Here is a 19,901-nt window from a genome sequence, read left to right on the forward strand (position 1 = left end):
TGCAGTCACATCCAATACTCAAGGCAGCTGTTTTTCTTATCCAGGTCTTTAATGAAATAACACCAGCATCAAAGAAATAGAGAGCAGACTGAGAACAGACCATTTCTGCCTGTCAGACATTATGTCCTATTTTGGCAGTAAACTTCACATAAATTTCCTCTGAGGAGAGGTTTTCAGTCATTGCATATGAAGTTTTTGCAGATTATGCTTTCTTGGACTTCTTAGGAGAGGTTCATATGTCTGAAGCATTATTGAACTATCAGACCTGCCGTAGTCTCTCCGACTGCTGTTGATCACTTTGTAAAGAGCAATATAAAAGGCATTAAATTCTGACCTTTGCAGCGTGTACAGTAAGGTTTTTCAAAACGTTGCCTGTAAAGTATGCCTGTGCTAATGTGTGTGCTCTCACATTTAGATTGCTACTGACAGTGAATTGCTCTATGCCTTCAGTCTGCAGTGCAGTCAGACTTTAATCTGAGCAGATTCCTGTACGTTTTTTTTGATTACCAAAATGCTTAAAGCCTCCCAAAAACTTTTCAAAAGGACAACCCTATGCAAAGTCACTGTACTTGTTTGAACAGTAGGTGACAGTCACTGAACTTGTTTGTTGAGTGTGTGCTGTTCAGATTGTTCATTTTCTGCACTTTTGTTGGAGCCCAAGGCAGCATACACCGTGGTGCCACTCTCTGCAGATCAACTGTGTTCCCAACTCTTTATCAGCCTATGTAACTGACAGTGTGTACTTACATCATTCCCAATCTGTATCGCTTCTGATCGTCATACAATATAAAAATTGTTCCCTGTTTTTCCTGTTAAGTAGAAAGACAAACCCGTGTTAATTATTCCTAAAATAGTGATAATTATAATAAATAGATTGTACAGGGACAGTAGATTCATAGTCATATCTAAGAAAGACTAGTTTGGAATTGTTTGTGATGGATTACTACTCAGTAAAGTAGATTGTTACTCTAAATATTGTAGAGAATACAATACATTAACTTTATGTAAACAGATTACATTCATCAGAGTCTATTTGATGGCAAATATTTTTGATTCAGTGCAATAGCAGGTGGTCATAAGTACCTGAAAAACTACCCCTTTACATTTATTTTATCAAGAGACAAGTTACCCTCTAAAAGCATTACACTAACTTATATTAAGACATTGAAAATTTTCCTGTTCTTAAAGTTTGTGCTTTTCCTTAAATACAAACTGGACATGAACTTTCATTAACCTCTGCTCTAGTTCATCATGGGCCTGATACTGGTGATAATGTGCATTTCCCAATGAAACCCTCTGCCTTAGGATCTGAAATCTCTATCTGCTGTTCTGTCTTGCATAACATCTTCTGAACTTTCTTACATTCAATTCTTTTCTTTGTATAATTCTGTTCACAAGCCTTAAGCATTTTATATTATCATTTTATATTATTATGGGTACAGAAATGTGTGATATATAGCCATATTATAGCCAAGTGCTCTCATGAAAATTCTGTGCTAGCATTGTCCTAAGTCCAAGCACAGCTCGTGGCTGACAGCCTTTATCCTTTTTACCCACAGAGCGACCCAAACAAACCAGCCAGGACAGCGTTCTCTCTGTAGTCTCCAAGAGAGACACAGCCTCACTCCCTGTGGTGTAACATAAAAATGGTAATGCTCTTCATCCTTGGCTGATTCCAGTCAGAAGCCAAAAAGCAGGTGATGTATCTCAGTACTGCAGCTCTTCAAGACTCAAATCCCAGCTAAAGTAGGCTAAGTGTTATAATGTTAGCCTAATTTTTACAGGAACTGCTGAAGACTTTTATGCAATTTAGAGTTCATTAATTAGCATCATGAAAACAATTTAAAATCAAATCAATTCTGATTTACTCTTACAAGTCCTCTTGAGTATAACTCTTGAGCAAACACCTTGCTCTGTTTTTAGTCTAATAGAACACTTAAACGTTATATTATGCTAAACAGTACACTTGAACTTTACATTGTGCTAAGTGGTTTCAGCATATTAGAATTTACATACAAAAATTATGCAGAGTGAACATCATGTTTTCTAATCTTTCCTGCTTATACCTGGAGGTCAAATCCCACACCGTGAGCTTTACACATCTGGAGGAGAACATTATAGTAGATTACGGAAAGACTGGAGTGCCTCAGTTGACTGCTCGCTACTGCACAGCGGTTGCTTCCTGGAGAAGGCTGAAGAAAACAATACAAGATTCTCTGTTTTCATGACATTTTATATCAGAAACTAACAATTTGCTATCTAAATAAACATTTTTTTCTAAGTAGCATGGAGTAAGACCATTGACTCCTTTTGGAGGAATCCCTGTTCATAGCAACGTGCATTGAACATAGGCATTTCTATGCAGCAAAAGTAAATCCTCACCTGACACTGTGCATAAAACTGTTTATCATAGATGAAGTCTACAGAATTACTTTTTATGAGCCACATTTTGCCATTTTCACAAATTCACTAGCAGCTAAGCCCTGTGAAATCATTCTAAGTGTCTGTTGTCAGGACCTTCTGAATCCATCCTGCCCTGCAGAACGCTGTGTTGTTCTAGAGCCAGCTCTTCTTGGTAGCAGAAATTCTAAGGTGAACAATACAAAGTTTCTGCCAAAGGATAAAAGGTTTTCAACAGTTTCTCTAAAGCCAAATTTCAAGTGGGTTTCTCCAAGACGGAGGATGCAATTCCTTTGAGTATCATTTTTCCAGCAAGTCTTTGAGTAGACCCTGCCCGGTGCCTCCAAGGAGCTATTCAGCTGATACCAGCAGAGTGCATGCTACGGATAAAATTCAGTGCAACATTTGAGTTTAAACTCTATCAATGCTCAAAAGAATAGAGATGTTGCATTGCACAGAACTGAATAGAGCTGTTCTCCTAAAATGAGCCTTTCCTGTGATCTTTTTAATACCGGACTGTTTGTTCAGAGTGGGGATACTGCACATTGAAGCGTGTAATTTACAGTATTTTTTCTAAAATGATATTTGTTTTGACATTGACTCATTTAAGTTGACATAGTTGAAATCCTTATATAATACATCTCTGCCTGAAAATTAATCATGTTTATAATATTCTGAGAATTAATAACACCCATTGCTCAAGTCATTAACTTAAAAAAGGAGCTTCCAAAATCTGTTCTCTGCAGTAGGGGACCACAAATAAATGAATGCTTGATAAAATAATCCAAGTAGCAGTTTAACAAGCGTAAACTTGAATGTGGCTGCAATAACACAGAACTATTGTTTAAGGGTTGGCATCAGGTTGATGAGGTGCTTATTTCAGCTACAAAGCATGCATACACATGCATAATGAACTGCAGTATGAATTATTAATGTGTTGCTTATTTAGCCTCATCTGTCTAGAAGATAATGTATCCTAACTATAATGAGTGATTGGTTTTGTACATAATTACAGTAGCAGCAGTATCTAGGAAATTTGTTCTTTCAAAGAAGGATTTCTAAAAATAAAATCATCACACAAACTGAGTTGCTGCTCCGTTTTATCAAAATCAAACCTACTAGGACTGAGAATATATAATAAATTAAAAGGGACAGAATCATTATTAACATCATAATTTTACACAAAGTGTTTTACTTAATCATTCATTACAGATCATGTGCTGTAAAAGCATTTGTCTCTTCGTTTGTTTTTTTCCCTAAAGATACTTTCCAGACAGAACAGTATCTTTGTAGTTAACTCTTAAGGAGATAAAAACCTCAGAATTAAAGAAAGAAGAAAAATAAAGGATACAGTGACAATTTATGTTAATTCTGACAGAATTTTAATTAAAAAAGTTGCTACTTGATTACTTTTCATTTCTAAAACTTGTACTACTGGGACTAATCATATCTAATTTACTTCTCTCCAACTAAAAGTGGTTGCTTGACAAGAACAATAGATCAAGAGCTCATTAACCTCTGAATTACAGCTCCAGACATTTTTGGAATGGTGCTACATTCCTGCTCTTTGTACGAAAAAAGGGAGTTGGGACTCTTCAGTCAGGATGTGTGAAACCAGCATCTGTCTTACATCTGTATCTCTATGTACATATACATATGTTTCTTATGCTCTGACTTTTCTAAAGCCTTTTTTCCCTTTAAAGAGGGACAGTCTAGGTTGAGAAGCCATGTTAAGTCCTGCACCAATAATGAAATTAATAAATAGATCACCAAGCAAGAGTCATATGTTAGCCATGCTTCTGTGACAGTGTGTTTACATGGGTTTCAAAGCAATACGCAAATATCATTTTATTTAAATTCATGTGTGCAGTACCCAGAGAGAGCCCCAAGTGCCTCTCCATGCACAACGCATGGCACTGAGTGCAGGTGAATCTCAGCTCTCAACAGAGGGCAGTAAGATCAAGCAGGGGAGACTTCACGGCTTATTCCCCTTGGGCTTCATAACTCGGGTCCAGAGAGAGCAAGCAAGAGGGAGTACAGCTGCATACTCCTGCTTAGGGAACTCACATCAGTTAGGGCACTATGAGTTTTTCCTCCCTGTTCAAACGGCTGTGTCCATAATTAATTCTGAATATTAATTCTGATTATTAACACCGAAGAGTTAGATGGCTCCGGTGCTATGCAGAACTGAGTGAACTGAGAACCAACATTTGGGTTTAACTTAAGTGAGAGCTGGGAGGGATTTGTGTGTTCAGATCCTTCTGTGGTTATAGCCCTGATTGTTTCACCTTCAGCTGTGTGCACGAAGGCACAAAGCTGGGACAGAACTTCAGTGCTCTCACTTCTAATTCCCAATCAGAGCTCATGAGCTGAAGGCTCATATTTCTGCTTGACTGCTTTTAAGTAACTCCCATAGTCAGAGCAGTGCTTTCACCTCTTTCTGTTTCTTGCAATGCTTAACCAACAGAGAATTTTTTATAACTTGAAAGCTATGTAAAATATTTAGAAGTTAGTTGCTACCACAATTCCGTGTCTGATAAAAAAGAGATAAATAATCAGGTACCCATAGGCATCCAGAACCCTTTTTTTTTTTTTTTTTTTAATTTCTAATGTGATAGTATCCTGTTTACTTTATTAACCTTCTAAAATCTAAAAGTAGCAATTTTGCTATTGAGTTCCTTCAGAGGAGTGATCTAGGACGGATTTTGACTGTGCAGTAATTTATATCAATAATTTGATTTGTAAACAAATCACTGCTTACAGTTTTTGTCTCCTTATGCTGAGTACATTGGCTTTTCATTTTCTTCGATCCAAGAGGTACTTCAAAGAGGCTAGAGCGACAATCCAGGTTTCCATCTGTCACATACAACATGAGCTGAGTCAAGGCCAGCTGGTCACTATAGCAAAGGTCAAGGTCTGTTGCCCATACCTAATGAAACACAAACAGGTGCATTAAGAAACAGAACAAGAAAGGTGAAACCCAGCAATTGTCATCTATGCCTTTATTTTTGTGCATGCTGATAATGCGTACTTATGGTTTCCTTGTGCTGGGGCATCCCTTCCAAACTGGAACGATCAGAATTCCTAAGTGGCTTCAAAAAATAAATTCTCAGTGAAAACTGAAAGGCTAAGGAGAAAACAGCTACCTGTACTGCCAAGATTTTAGCAAGAATTAGAAAAAGTAAATGGATAATTCTGTGATTTTGTGATTCTCCAGCCAGGGAACCCAGCCGTGGGTGACTGGTCTACTTCAAGGTGCAGGAGGCTGGCCTTGCAGCTAAAATCATGGCCAGTCTGCAGTGTATGAGCAGCTGAATTCCTCAGCCTCTTGGGCTTCTGGGCACGCTTGGCATTTGCCAGTGCAGATGAATACAGGCAGGATGCTGGTGCCCAGCTCCAGAAGGGTTGAGGCTTGAAACCCCACTTTGCTCAGGGGGAGTTAAAGCACCTTTGTGGACCCAGTCCAGTTATACCCAAGCATCAAAGCTTGTGGAATTCATGCAAGATTTGTGGAGCCAGTCCGCGTCGAGGGCGTAGCAGAAGGAAGCACCACGGATTGCTCCCGCAAGGCTCCTCCGCCCCCAACAACCCGAGCACGGTTTTCCCCATGAGTTTTTCCCTTTTAAAAAATGCTTGTGCCTACTACACCAATGAGAAATGTTAACGCACGCAAATATCTGCCCTACAGTGAACCCCTTTAAAACAAATCTAGCAGTGAATGACTTGAATAAGCCTTTGAATGTTAAATGGCATCATTATAAGGATATTAAGAGGTCAGGCAGTCAAGGCCTCTTGGTAAACTGGAGTTAATTTCTGAATCATATTCACATAGTAATGCCCTTTTTATAATGGTGAATAAATCACATCAGTAACAGTTGTTAATAACTAACTGCCAAGTATCTGTTGCTGTATTAAATATCCTATTTGTCAACTTAAATATTTCCTGCTGCATGGTATAAAATGCAAATTGGATGCAAATAGCTGGCTTTACTTAGTAATAGGGAATGTTCCCCAATTACAATGCTTAATTTTCTTCAATAATTTATTCTTTATCATCACTTCTGCAAGACAGAAAGGAACTTTCATATCAATTTGTACTTTTCCAGTATGTGCCAACCTTTCCAGTAACTAAGTAGTAATTTTAAACCGCGCACGCAGTAAAAGTGCTACATTAATTTCCATAAATATTATCAACACATCAGTAACAGCAAAACGTGCCTTGAACCTTGCCTGAGCTGTATTTTGGATTCTCAGTTAAATCTTCGTCTCCAGAAAGAGATGGCCAGGCTATGTGAGAAGAGCAGGGACAACTGAAAAGCCTGGACATCCAAGGACATTCCAGCTCAGGAAAAAATGAACTGGTCACTCTTAATCCAGACCCCAATACCACATCTGCTTTGCTCTAGCCTCAAAGTCAATACCCACACTATCTGGGAGCTTTGTCGCTGCACGAGCAGAGGGGCAGAAGGAAACTTAGGCTGCAAGTGGACCAGAAAGTGGCTGAGATGCAAAACCCAAGGAAACTAACCAAAGATGCAGTGTGACAGTAGTGTATCTGCACTGTGGATAAATACAAGGCTTGTGTTCTGGCGATGTGTAGAGAATGGACTGGCATTTAACAGCAGATAAAGTCTTAGAAAATGCAGCCTGGCAAACATAAACAGTCATTATCACAAGCCAAATTCATCGCGCCCTGGTAGAGACACAGACAAACCACACAGAACATGGGATAGCACATATATTTTGCAAAAGCTACTCAACACATCCCATGTTGTCACTAACTAAAATTAAAGTACGTGGCAATGGCATTGCTTTAATTTCACATCCAGAGAAGAGTCCCTTTAATTACTTGTGTGATGCATTTCACTTAACCTGAACAAAAACCCAGCAAGCCATCCTGGCTCTAATGCCTGACTGCACCTTCCTAGTCCCCGAGAAGGCACAGGGAGCCCTACAGGATGCCCCCTGCACAGGGATGTAGCTCCAGCCTCACCCCTGCCCAAGAAAGGGGCTATAGCACACAAGAGGAGAAAGACCTCTTAGCATGGAAAATTTCATGCTGCAAATTATAAGAATGGCCAAATTCCAGTTTGAGGAGTTTCTGTTTACTTTCAGAGTGCACCAGTTAGTTGCTTTGGACATGGCTTCATCATCTCAGCCTCGTACCACTGCCTACAAAACAGCTCACATCAGCAGGGGGGGCTGATGGCCCTGCCATGTAAAAAAGGAAGGTGCTCTCCCCGGTCCTGCCTGCTACTCTTTTCATTAATACCTACTTAAACATCAGTCACGGTTACATTCCACACTGGTAAATTCATCGTGGTTTTTGCTTTTTTAAATCCTGGGTGTGGGTCTCCCCAGCCCTGAGCACAAGGAAGGCAAACCTGGCTGCAAGCCACCTGTCCACCTCCTCGCATTCTGGGCCGGAGCCGGAGGCTGAACCACCCCTACTGCAAGTTGAAGCAGCCAAATGGTCATTAATGTGTGCCAGCTGGGATCACCCCCAAGGATGCTTTTGCTGGCTCAGGAGTATTGCAGAACGCTGCACTAGAGCCATGTCCCTTTCTGCCCTGGATGTGTCCCAGACCATCACTAATGTGGGGAGAAAGAAGGATCAGATGGCATGAGATTCCAGCTTTAACCTAGCAGGGGATTCCCTTTTGCCATGGAAATCCAGAAATAACCTTTAAATTCCCTTTGTACTGCTACTGAAACAGGAGAGGCACAGGGCCTGGGCAACTTCATGTTCATGGTATTTGAACAGGACAATTTTTTTCCATTTTATTAGTACAAATGCAGGCCAGACCATTAGCAGCTAGCTGACTGAACTCTTCAGTGGAACAATCTCTAAGTCCCATTCCAGTTTCTGAAGGTCAAAAGCGTTCTTTGCAAAATTGTCCCAATCAACACCAAGCAGCACTTCCTGTAGTCTCAAGCAAGGATGGAAGTTCAGCAGGCCTGAGTTTGGCTGGTGGAGCCGTGTAAGACAATTGCTGTGCAGCTGCTTATAGTGCTCTTATTCTGGAACTAGGCAGTGGACATCTGTTTGCTGGCTTTATCAGCACCTTTCACCAATAATATATCAATATATACTCCCAAATGGACAGGGGGAGCGCATTATATCATACTAAGCACATGTTGACCATATTGAAGTTAGCAGGTGTCCCCTGAGTGTAATGACCTAAAATTAATCGTAATAAACAAAGAAAAAAGCACCAGAATCCTTTATATCTGCATCTAAAGAATTCTAATTAGGTGGGCTCAATAGTTGATGACTTCTCATTTTCTGTGGAGAAGTTACCAGACTCATGCCAAACTCACATATTTCCACTGCTTTGCAAGTGCTGTTTTGCGTGCAGAGACTAAGCTAAATCAGTACAGCTGGAGCTGCCATCAACTGCAGACATGGAGAAGAGCAAAGTGAGAAAAACATCCAAGGTCAGAGTAAGAATAGGGTAGACTTACACATTATAAATACAAAAGCAACACGGGCAATGTAACTTAAACATACCTACTGCTTTCTTCTGCTTCTTTTGCCATACTAAAATGTCAGAGCATGGGAAGCTCTCAGCTTGGCTGCTTCTTCCAGTTTTGCAGTCCTGCTGCTGCTGGCCAGGCTTAATGAAGCATCATACAGGGTGTGAGCAAAGAGGTAGGCACAGAAAAGAAGTATGGTGGAGAAGAAAGCAGCATTAATAACAGTGGCACCAATCACCCCAGAAAGAGACATGACTCCTCAGCTGAAAGAATAGTTTCTGTGAAGGATGCAGGAGGTTTTCATAGCAGAGCTGACGCCACAGCTGGGTCCTCCTGCAGCTCAGAGGCAGAGCACTGGGTGAGGAGGAAGGCGTACCATTTACAGACCTCCAGCACTGCTCCCACCATCACTGGCACTGGATTGAAGGCTTCAACCAAGTGTTCGCTGGTTCCCTGTATGCTTTTCATATGGCAAATGAAAGGGCACTCATCATTTCTGACCACTCATAACTAGAAGGAGCTCAGGCAGGCTATTAATGTCTGTGCAAATGTTAAAACAGCTGAAAGGAAAAAACAGTTGATGCAAATGTCAGGGAGGGCAAGGTGAGAGTGAAACTACATGAGCTCTGCAGAAAAACTACACAGCATCAGATAAAAGAAGTGAAGAACAGATCTCGATGTAGTTTCTACCGCTGCATAGTGTTACAGCAGAGCAGGAAAAATGTTTTCCAGCAGGGTTTCAGTTTCAAAGGGAGGGCTATCCTCTCAGCTCCGCGCTGACAGAGCTGTGAAACAAGCAGGACGTGGCATTTCTAGCAGACAACTGAAAAATCTACTTATTGGGATGTGAGCCTACTGAAATCTATTAAAGGCTTTTCACTTAGTCTCAGAACTTAGAGTAGTAGCTGTTACTGCAGTCTATCAAAAAAACAAACAAGCAAAAAAAAAAAAAAACAAACACACAAAACCCATTTCTCAGAAACATCAACCCAAGCCCACATTTGTGGCATGTAGTCTTTAAAGCAGTCCAACAGCTCCACAGAGCTTGCACAGGCAGAAGAGAAGACATAGCAGACTTATTTCTTAGTTTAGGCTGTTCTCTGAACAGACTAGAAAATTTGTTTAGACTCAACTCTAATACCATCTACAGGACTGCAACAAGTTTTCCTTCAAAGTAATATAAAATGAGTGGCAAAAGCTTATAGAATGCCTTGAAAGTCTGAGCTGGGGCTGTGTGTGTGTGTATTTTAATGAATGTATTTCCATAGTTTATAAAGCAACGCCTGTGGAGGTCAGGCAATTACTAACCAGCTGAATTATCATTTCCTCCAGTAAATCAGAAGAAGGCCTGTGCAAAGTTCAAGTTTAAGTAAAACTAAAAGAGTGATAGAATCATAAAAATTAACAAATAGCTAAAATACTTCAGTCCATCCTCATTACCTGAAGATATACAATAAGTGCATTTATGCAGTCACAGGTATTTAACATCACATCCTTACAGAACTGCATGGCAAATAGTGTAACATACACTATTTAAAGTACGTGTTCAGAAATCAAACTGGAACAGAGTCCACTTGTGAAGTCTAGAACTGATATTTGATTTTCAAGCAACAAACGAAAGTTCAAAGGTAATCAGATTTGTGATTTTATACTGACTTGGAGTCAAAAAGAAAAAGTAGAGGCACTAGTTAAGATTTTAGATCTCAAAACATAGATTAGGGTTTTCCAGAATCCTACCACTGGATAAAAACCAGTTAGAAATACATCCTACAAGACTTACTGGCTGTTTGTCCGAGGAAATATGATCAAGTCTGGAATTGCTGCCTTTTACACAGGCTGCCAAGTGCTGCCAGGAGATGCTCTCCTGGAGCATGCGCGGCTGACGAGCCTGTGCTTCGTGGTAGAGACATCTCAAGTGAGCAGAGTCACAATTATAGTGTAATTCTTTACTACTACCATAAAAATGCTTCAGCTTTAAAGCATAAACTTGAGAAGGGAAGGAAACATAAATTCTTAAACAGTTACTAAATTATAGCTTTTCTTTCTCCAGTATAATTGTTTTATCTGCATCTAGTATTGATGTCTGCATTATTGTAAAGAGCGCACCTGCTATTTTTAAAGAAGTGGTTGAATGACACTGTAAAAATGTCAATTAGTAAAATATTAATGCTACTTGGGTGTTGAAAATAGAGCTTCTTTTATGACTTTTAAAATTCACAATAGAATTGATTATTTCGGCTGCAACCACAGACAGGATCTTAACCGGCTGCCATCTCGTGGCAGCTGCTGGGATGGTCTGGTGCTGGCTGAGAAATTTTAGGGCCCAAAAACCGGCCCTGAACTCTATCCTGCTGAATTCAGGACTGGAAGGTGGTTAACGAGAAAACTGTGTCTCTTGTTTGAAAATAACACTACTACATTCTGTAGGGAAACACTAGGAATAATTTTAGGATGCACACATGAATACAGAAGAAGGCATCCCACCGAAAGCATCCCTCAAAGCATTACCTAAATTATAGCGACAGAGCTGACCGATGGGCTAAGAGGTCTGTGAGGTCTGCTCCAGTTCCCTCTTCCTAACCCCAGACCTGCCCATGGGGCTGAGGCTGTCAGCCCTGATGCCTCCTCGGGGCCCTTTTATGCCAGGGATGAGCAGGATAGATGGGGATGGGAACACCCACCTGGGCCTTCCCAGCTCTTTGTAGTGCCATCTCAAGATTTCTCTTTCATGAGCATTCAGGAAGATATTATCCTTTTCTTCCCTGATAAACAACTTAACCCAGCGCTCTTGCTAACGCTGCAAAAGGTGTGGGGCTGTGCAATCTATGAGACCAATGAAAAAGGTGACTTACGACCCCGCTTCTCCAAATTATCTGCCCATAAATCCATGGATGTAAGTTTATGCATTCAAACAGTCCCACTCAATTAAATGGACTTATTTAGGTGCAACTCCTTGTCAGGATGGGATCTGAGAAGCATTCAGTCAATACTGTGCAGGGCTTCACTTCAAAGGGTCAAGGCCTTGCTCTTAGAGATCAGTTCTGGAGAATTAAGTGGAAATCAGAAGTGACTCAGTCCGAGTGAAGCACCTAATGTTTCTCCTCTGTGTTTTTCCCCAAGACACTGAGAACGGCGTGGCTCCACCTGCCTTCCCCTAGGGAGCAAGCTGCAGCTGCTGATAACCGAGATGGAAGCGGATGCCGGAGGCGAGCAGAGCAGCTCACCATGCCCCAGCTTTCTCAGCCCCTCGCAGCCAGGAGGCTGGTGGCAGCGGGCACGTAGTCCCCTGGATGCCTTCACCTGCTCGCCCCCACGGAGCACTCCGGGGCAGACAGAGCAGAGGCGATGCCATCAGCATCCTCGCTGCCTTCCTCAGCTAGCCTAGCGCTGCGACTCCAAGCTGAGCCTTGGAGAAGTTCAGCTCCCTCCCTTCAGGCTTTAGCTGTAAAAAAAAAAAAGCAAACAACGGTGTGCTACAAGTAAAGTGCAACATCCAGGAGAGTGCAGTGCGGGTGTGCAGACAATCTGCCAGGGGTTAATCCTCCCACAGTGCTGTGGCTGCAAACTGCGACCTCCTCCAGTTCTGTCATAACCCAAGGAAGAGCTGAGCAGCATCCCTCTTTCTCCTGTTAGACAGACACCAAAAACTGCAAGAGAGTAAAGATACCACCGTGTCTGGCAGGCACAAAGCTCTACCCTCACCCAGACGGGGATTACTGTCTCATTTCTACGCTCCTTCCAGCTTTCCCTTGGAATTGCCTGTAGGATAGCCACGCACTGTTACTTATCCATCATGCAGAGTCTGTTTGCTTCTATCGCTCCACGGGGACACAATATCACAACGACACGTAGAAGGAAACAATATGTTGAAGGAACATACTCTCTGACAGGCGCAGCCTTAAAAATATAAGCAGTACCTCGTTGTTCATACCAAATTTAATTTTATGCTTATAAACATGGCATATAGATTTTTAAAGGCTTTCAGAATGAAGAGCCTGAAACTCAAATATATGCATATCTGCTGCAGAGTCCCCTTTGCCCAAGCACATGGGGTCCGTACGCGTGAGGCCAGGCGCTGCAGCATGTGCCTGCTCAGTCCACAAAGGCAGAAATACGTTTTCACTTATTTGGCCCTTCACATTTCTTAAAGAGTTGTATTTATGTCGCATGTAACTTTATGAAGGTTTCAGGGATTTTTAAGTATTTAAATACTCAGACTGTACTGGTAACAGATGTTCAATGATATATTTAATTTTTCGTTTTACTGAAAATATCATGTATCAGTTGATATTTTCCATAAAATATAACTCTGAAAGAATGCCTAAGTATACTATACTTCCAGGGAAATGCATCTGAGCCTCTCAGCTACTGCATTAAAATGGGCGCTTCTGAAATTAGTGAGCAAATGTTCTTAGAGTCTAATAGGATTTCTTGTTTGCCAAAAAAATAGTGCTTTCAGGAGCACAATCTTTTGTGTAATCTCTCTCTCACAAGACAGATGGCATCATTAATTGCCTCTATATCTAGTTAAATTTAAAAACCTGTGCTTAAATAATGTTAAAGTTGTCGTACATGCTGACAAACAGGAAATATTAAGGTAGAATCAATTGGGAACAAGGGAAGAAAACCAAGACAGAACAAAGAGGAAGAATGAGACCAAAAGAAACACTGATAGATTTAATATGTCCTTGGTCATGCCAGGAAGCATCACAACCTTAATAATTTAGGGAGCATTTCTACATTTTGGTGAACTCCTGGCTTGAGTGAACCGATTGGCAAAACTCCCATTGACTTCAGTGGGTGAGAATGTCAGCCTTTAATCTTTTTAAAGCAACTTTACGTGGAAGTTATCCAATACAGCTTATCCACACTTCTAATTACAATGCTTGTGTAAATACATGTTGGGAGTCAAATGTAACTGTGATCTGTATTTCAAAGCTAACCTTATTCTGATTCTCTGGTTTACCACAGTCACCCTACAGTGGTATCAGTTACCAAAAGTCTGATTTTAAGCCTCCTCTGCGCTTAAAATGGAATACAATTATCATAGCCCTGCCAAAGAGCCAGCTTTTGCCAATAGATACCATATGCTAACTCTTGGGTTTTAAATACAAGCCCTGTGCTTAGAGCCTTTTCTCACACCATACAAGCTGTGATTTTCAGCTGCCTAGGCGAAACTGACACCCAAACGGATTCAAGTGCATGTAGCCACACCATGTTTTAAAAAGTCCAGCCATCCCAGCTTATCCCATTAAACAGAGGCACGTTCCCTTTTACAGTTAAACAGTCTTTAAACAGTGAGCTTGCTAACTGAGGATTGTACAAGACAACAAACTTGCTCAGATAAGTAGATGAGTGCACATGCAACGGCAAAAGACCTAAAAACCAGGGAAATACGTTGGAAATACAATTAATTGAGACTTGATGCTGAGATCTTGAATGAGCATCTGCATGCAAATACTAATATTGAATATGTACAATTGTACCTAGCAAGCTCAACAACACTATCCATCACTACCAATAGCAATTTTACTTTCTTTTAAAAATATCTCATTTTCTTTAGCCTTCAAACACAAGGCCACTACCTGAACACTGAAAGCTCAACCTCTTCACCCAGAATTTGCTTTATTTTTTTCTAGCATTATGCTTTGAATTTGTACACCTGGCTTAATATCCAAGCCTATTGGCCAATACCAACCAAACTCACAAGAAGGTAAAACTCTTACATATTAATCTCCCACGAGACTCCTAGGATAGTTGGATAGAGGCAAGAGACCTTACAATGGGAAAGGCTGCAAGGTGAGTTCAGCTGGAAGACGTGGGAACTTAAATTCAAGGTATGAATCTATCAGCTGTTTTGTACCAGCTCAGAGACAGTAACTCCTGACTCAGGGCTGTAACTTTTTGAGACATGATAACTGGACTGCTTCCTATCTCTACTTATCTATTCTCTACTTAAATTAGCCATAAATAATGTAAACCCAGCCGTTCACCACTACCATCCTATTTGGCGTAAGAATTGTCAATATCACTTCTTTCTTAGATTCATCCTCAAACTGTATCTGTGTTGTTATAAAGACATTGGTTAATTCAAAAAGTACAACAATCCTTTTTTTTTTTTTTTTTTTTTTTTTCTGAGCAAAACACAAAAGATTCAGAACATTTTGAAAACTAAAATACACTACATGATTTTACCCATGAGACCACCATCTGTAAGTACCAACTTAATGCAAAATACACTTATTTTAGGTGGGAAAAAAAGTCAGTGGAAGAAATTCAGATTTTTTTTTTTTATCATTCAGCTTTGAAAGAAACCCTTCAGGCTTTGTTGGCTTGTTTCTCTTCAGGCTGATGTAAAAGGTTCCTCAGGTCCACCTGGCAGATCAGGTCTAAATTTTATGTTATTGTTAAAATAACCACATGGTCTACCTACCTCCACAGGCCTCACCGCTGAGAAATAAAATGTTTAAAAGGGCAAAGCTTTCTCCTGACTATTGTTTGGAGTCAAGTAGGAAAGCAGACATTTCTTGATCTCAGAGGGACATTATGAAGTAGTGTATCTGCCCCACTCACCTGCTGCTCCATTGTTTGTGGATGGATGAAAGTCACAAAATCAACTGAGAAGTAACCGAGCACTCCTTTCGATTTACAGGTTTCTCCAATTTTTAAGCAGAGTGAATTAAGAACAGCTGGATCAACAGAACACTGTGGAATGGTAGTGCCAGATGATCGCAAAGGTCCATCAGCATGGAGCTGGTCTCCAGACGACACTATTGTTATCTCGCCTGTTGGCTCTATCAGCATATCCACTGTAAGGTTTGTGACATTTTCTGAGAGCGGGAAGGCTTCTATCACACCACCTAGTAAGAAATGAATTAGCTGTTAAGCTAGTAATCAAATTCACATACGACGCTCTTCAGAGTGCACAGAATGAAACCATCCAGCTCCTATTGTGCTCAGACATTGCAGGGAGGACTGCTACGGAGATAGAGCAAGTAAATAAATGTAATGTGAGCAGCATAGCTAGGACCCATGAATCTCTTAGAAAAGAAAGAGATCTCAGCTACTATAGCACTGAACAGTTCAACCAGCAGCTTCGATCTGCAGATGCTTTGGAAGCAGTTCTGAACTTGAACTATATCATACATCAGACAGGAGGAGCATACTTTGGGGTACTATGAATGAACCCTGGACTGTCCAAATACCAGGCAAATGCCAGGGCCAGAACAGCAGTGAAATGACAGTGTCAGGACCTCTGGGGAGTGGTGTCTCCTGCTGGGAACTGCTCTTGGAGATTCCCATCCATACAATGGTCTGAGATACGTAGTCTGCCTTTTGGTATTCACCCACACAAGGAACTTGGTATGTAGATGGGAATGCTGGAAAAGCTGACAACTCCTAGCATGGTTGTCCATAGGAAAATCACAGAGAAATTTGCTTAGTGTTATGGATTTGCATTTTTACTGCATATAATGCCGTAACTCATTTAGTTAGGACAAACTAGTTGGATACTGGTCAGCTCTGATGCAAAGGTGCCATAATAGAGTTAATGCAGGAAGCCCTGGTGAGCTCTCAGCACCACGCGAATAAAACTTCCAGCTCTCAGATTGGAACTTATTAATGTTCCTTTGGCTGGAGGGCAAGAAAGAGCACGGCAACAGTCTAACTAGGCATCTGTAACAATGGACTGTAAAGGACAATAAGGCACTGCATTACTGATTCTCAGCAGTGATCCCACCTGCTTGAAAAGCAAACACTGGAGGGAAAGCTCAGCTTTTCTCCAGGCCTGACTTTATGCAATATATGTAGCACCCTGAGTTCATATATAGCTTGAATCCTAGTCCTATGGGAGAGAAAATCGACTCGCAGATGCTCACCAACAGCCAAAGATGAAATATTCTTACATTCACCTGTGTGCAAACTCACATGCCAGCATCCTCTAAAGAAGTTCTTTGCCAAATGTGACAGCCTCCAGTACAGAAACCCAGGATTAAGGAGTTGGTGCTTATTGAGTTAGAATTATGTAAGAAGGACAAACCAGAATTAATAGAGGTTAAATGCTTGGATAGGACATATGAATGACAGAATAGCTGCCTATAATTCATTCGTAAATGAACATTTGAAGCATAATGGAGAAATAAAAGGAGATAAATATTTAAATGGGCCCAAGATTAACAAGAATATGGCATACAATATGGTATAATTACTCCTTATAACACTTAACAGCGACTTTGCAGTCTTATTTACCTTGACTAAGAAATGTTTGGAGGAATTTTTCCCATGTAGGGAATCGTTTCTCATTGACTGGCTGTACGTGCTGTGCTAAAAGGCCCGGCAGCTCCTGGGAGATCTTCACCAAAGCTGGCTCCTGCAGAAACAAATTAAATAGAACCACAAGCAATTTTACTACAGAAATGAAAACTGCTTGTGGGGTGATTAAAAACCAGGCCTCCAACAGGCAAAAAAAAAAAAAAAAATGTGGTTACTGTTTACCCACAGTCAGGAAGCCTTTTTTAATTTTTCTACTTACTACTCTTCCCTCCTATTGAAATTTTTCCTTCTCTGAAAGACAATTCCACCCCCCACCTTCAGTGCAGCATCTATTTCATTATAATTTATATCAATAATTTGATCTGGCAACTGAAAATGCTAAGCACTTGGTAACTGCTTAGGGATCAATACCAGCAGTCAATAACTTCTACATTGTTTATATTTTGGATCTGAGCATATTGAAATAGTCACATATACCAGAAATACTTCTATGGACTCTATGTTTGAGCTGTTATATAACACAAACAGCCTCTAGTCACAAAAAAAAAGCAAGGGGGAGAGGAATAATCAACCACAAGTGTTTTTAAAATGGGAGATATTCTTATTGCACTCCCCAGTCTGTGACAAATTCAGAAGTGCATTAGTGCCTCTATCTTCGATAGAATTTGATTAGTCATATTATAGGAGATAAACAAGCTTTTTCCTAGTTTCAAGTTCTTCACTATATTATTACACACGCAAAACAACCCCATTAAATACAGAAACTAACTGCATCGCCTTTACTGTTCAAAAATGTCCCAGAAGTACATGAGCATATAAAGTGCAAGCACCCTGACTCTATTGCTTCAGGCTCCTTTCCTTGCTGCTTCATAAGCATTCTCCTGCTTCCCCTGGGCCTCTTTGCTTCTGTTTTACATTCTCTCTCTCCAGCATCCAGCGCTTCAGAAGATGACCAACTGTCCTCTGATCTTAGCAATGTCCTAAGCCACAATCATATTATCGGGAGCTCTGGAGGAACATGATAAAAACTTATGGCTAACATCTAGAATAAGAAAAAAAAATCTATTTTTCCAGATATTTTTCCAATTTGAAGAAATGGACTTTGTCATGAAAAACATGATATAACGTAACCAAAAATACAAATTCAAAATCAGCATACTGTGATTTATCTAGTAAAACGAGAATGAACATGGGCCAATAATTGGGGTGTCAACTCCACATATGGAAGACCTAGGTGCATCTTGACCCTGTATGTGATCTGCCTAGTAAGACTTTGGAAAAGTGACTTTCTTTCTGTGCCTCAGCTGTCCAGCCAGAAAAGGGGGATAATTGCTGTGCCCTAGATCATGTGTAATCGAGGAAAAAATGCATAAAAATATTGAGGTGCTTAGGTATGACAGTGATCTAGGCTATGTGAGCTCATGTCACATACTAAGGAGAAAAGTATGTTGTTGACTTTAAACATCTCTGAAAAAAAATGTTTGAAAATGGTCTAAGTCAGTGTATCAACAAACTGCAAAGCATAATCTTAACCTTACAGCAAAAACAAAGGACTATATAAAAAGCAAGATCCAAGTTCAGAATTTACCCAGAGTTGGGTCCTACCTGTTAGCTTCCTCCCAAAACAAACCTGTAACTAGCAATTTTGGGTTTTGATAGCTCAGCTGACTACAGCAACAGAAAACTGAGCAAATACCAGTTGGCCTTGTCTTGGTTTGTATTTGTGTTGAAATATTGCTAAGCCAAGAAGTCACAAGATGAGGTGGTTTGTTGCACAATGAAAATAAATACAGCTTTGGAGAGAGGAGCTGAGCCATGATGAATGTCATGGAGCTGCTGACCTACAAATCAGTTTGCACCTGTCAGTGCATTCAGCAGTACCTCTGTCACACCAACTCTCATCCCTGAGATCTAATGACTGGGTATTGAGCAATTTAAACAGAAATCTAAAAACAAACAAACAAAAGAAGAGGTATTTTGTGGCTGCCTGAAAGCTTTTGATGAATTAGAGGGGGAAAAAATAACAATAATCCCTGCTGGATGCGTAGAAGCATTTGAGAGTGCTGTGACCAAGCCTGTATAAATAAAAATTAAACAATGGCTATGTGAACTGGGCCACAATTTCCCACTGCAACAATTTTGAGGGACATTAGGGCAGCCATGCCAATTCCACGGAGCAGTGCTGGGGACAGTTGTGACTCCTTTTAGCCAGAGTTATTTTCACGGATCACACACCGCCGTGAAAGAAAGCTCCCTAAACTGGGTGCTAAATCAAGCAGAACTTCCAAACTAAGAAGAGAAACTTAGCTGGTTCGTACGTGGAGGCTGCTGGCAAGACACAGAGCCCATTCACCTCACCTACCTGCAGAGGAACATCGTGTGCTGCTACTGCCTGTCCATGAGGGACATCAGACAGGCAAGACTCCTGTGGCACTTCCTCAATCGACCCAGTGTTGCTTGCTTGCTTAAATAAGGTGAAATAGCATGTGAAGGGGTGATCAGCTCGGGATAAACTCAGAATGCCTGGTAGGGCCGTGGGGATGCCCATCACCAGGCTCAGGAGCACCTGGCAGTTCAAAGCACCCTCAGTACTAGCTGACTGCCAAGGGTGCGTGCATTAAACCAAACACGTTACTGGAAGAAGATGGGGGCTTTTACAGAAATGTAAAAGCTTCTGATTCAAGAAGATCTGAGAAATGTTCTTGAGATCAGACCCAACATAACAGTGCTTTTAGCAGGGAGTGCCTAGATAA

The 19,901-nt window shown here is 40.8% G+C and overlaps 1 protein-coding gene across 7 annotated transcripts in view; it reads right to left on the reverse strand.

The window, feature by feature from the left end:
- Positions 1–19,901, reverse strand: part of IQCH (IQ motif containing H) — a 65,013-nt gene that overhangs the window by 3,436 nt on the left and 41,676 nt on the right. For 4 of the 7 annotated variants that reach the window (XM_084532821.1, XM_084532820.1, XM_084532822.1 and 1 more), the window contains 5 exons: positions 17,125–17,245; positions 15,451–15,737; positions 5,162–5,329; positions 2,067–2,192; positions 748–809 (listed from right to left, as the gene is read on the reverse strand). In XM_084532821.1, the coding sequence (XP_084388947.1) occupies positions 748–809; positions 2,067–2,192; positions 5,162–5,329; positions 15,451–15,737; positions 17,125–17,245 (764 nt within the window). Of the gene's footprint in view, positions 1–747; positions 810–2,066; positions 2,193–5,161; positions 5,330–8,911; positions 9,018–9,404; positions 9,438–11,551; positions 12,320–15,450; positions 15,738–17,124; positions 17,246–19,901 lie in introns of those variants that run through there. The other 3 variants (XM_084532823.1, XM_084532826.1, XM_084532824.1) reach the window with 3 other exon arrangements.

This window comes from Aythya ferina (genome assembly GCF_964211825.1).
Source record: "Aythya ferina genome assembly, chromosome: 11".
In the NCBI taxonomy this organism is placed as follows: Eukaryota; Metazoa; Chordata; class Aves; order Anseriformes; family Anatidae; genus Aythya; species Aythya ferina.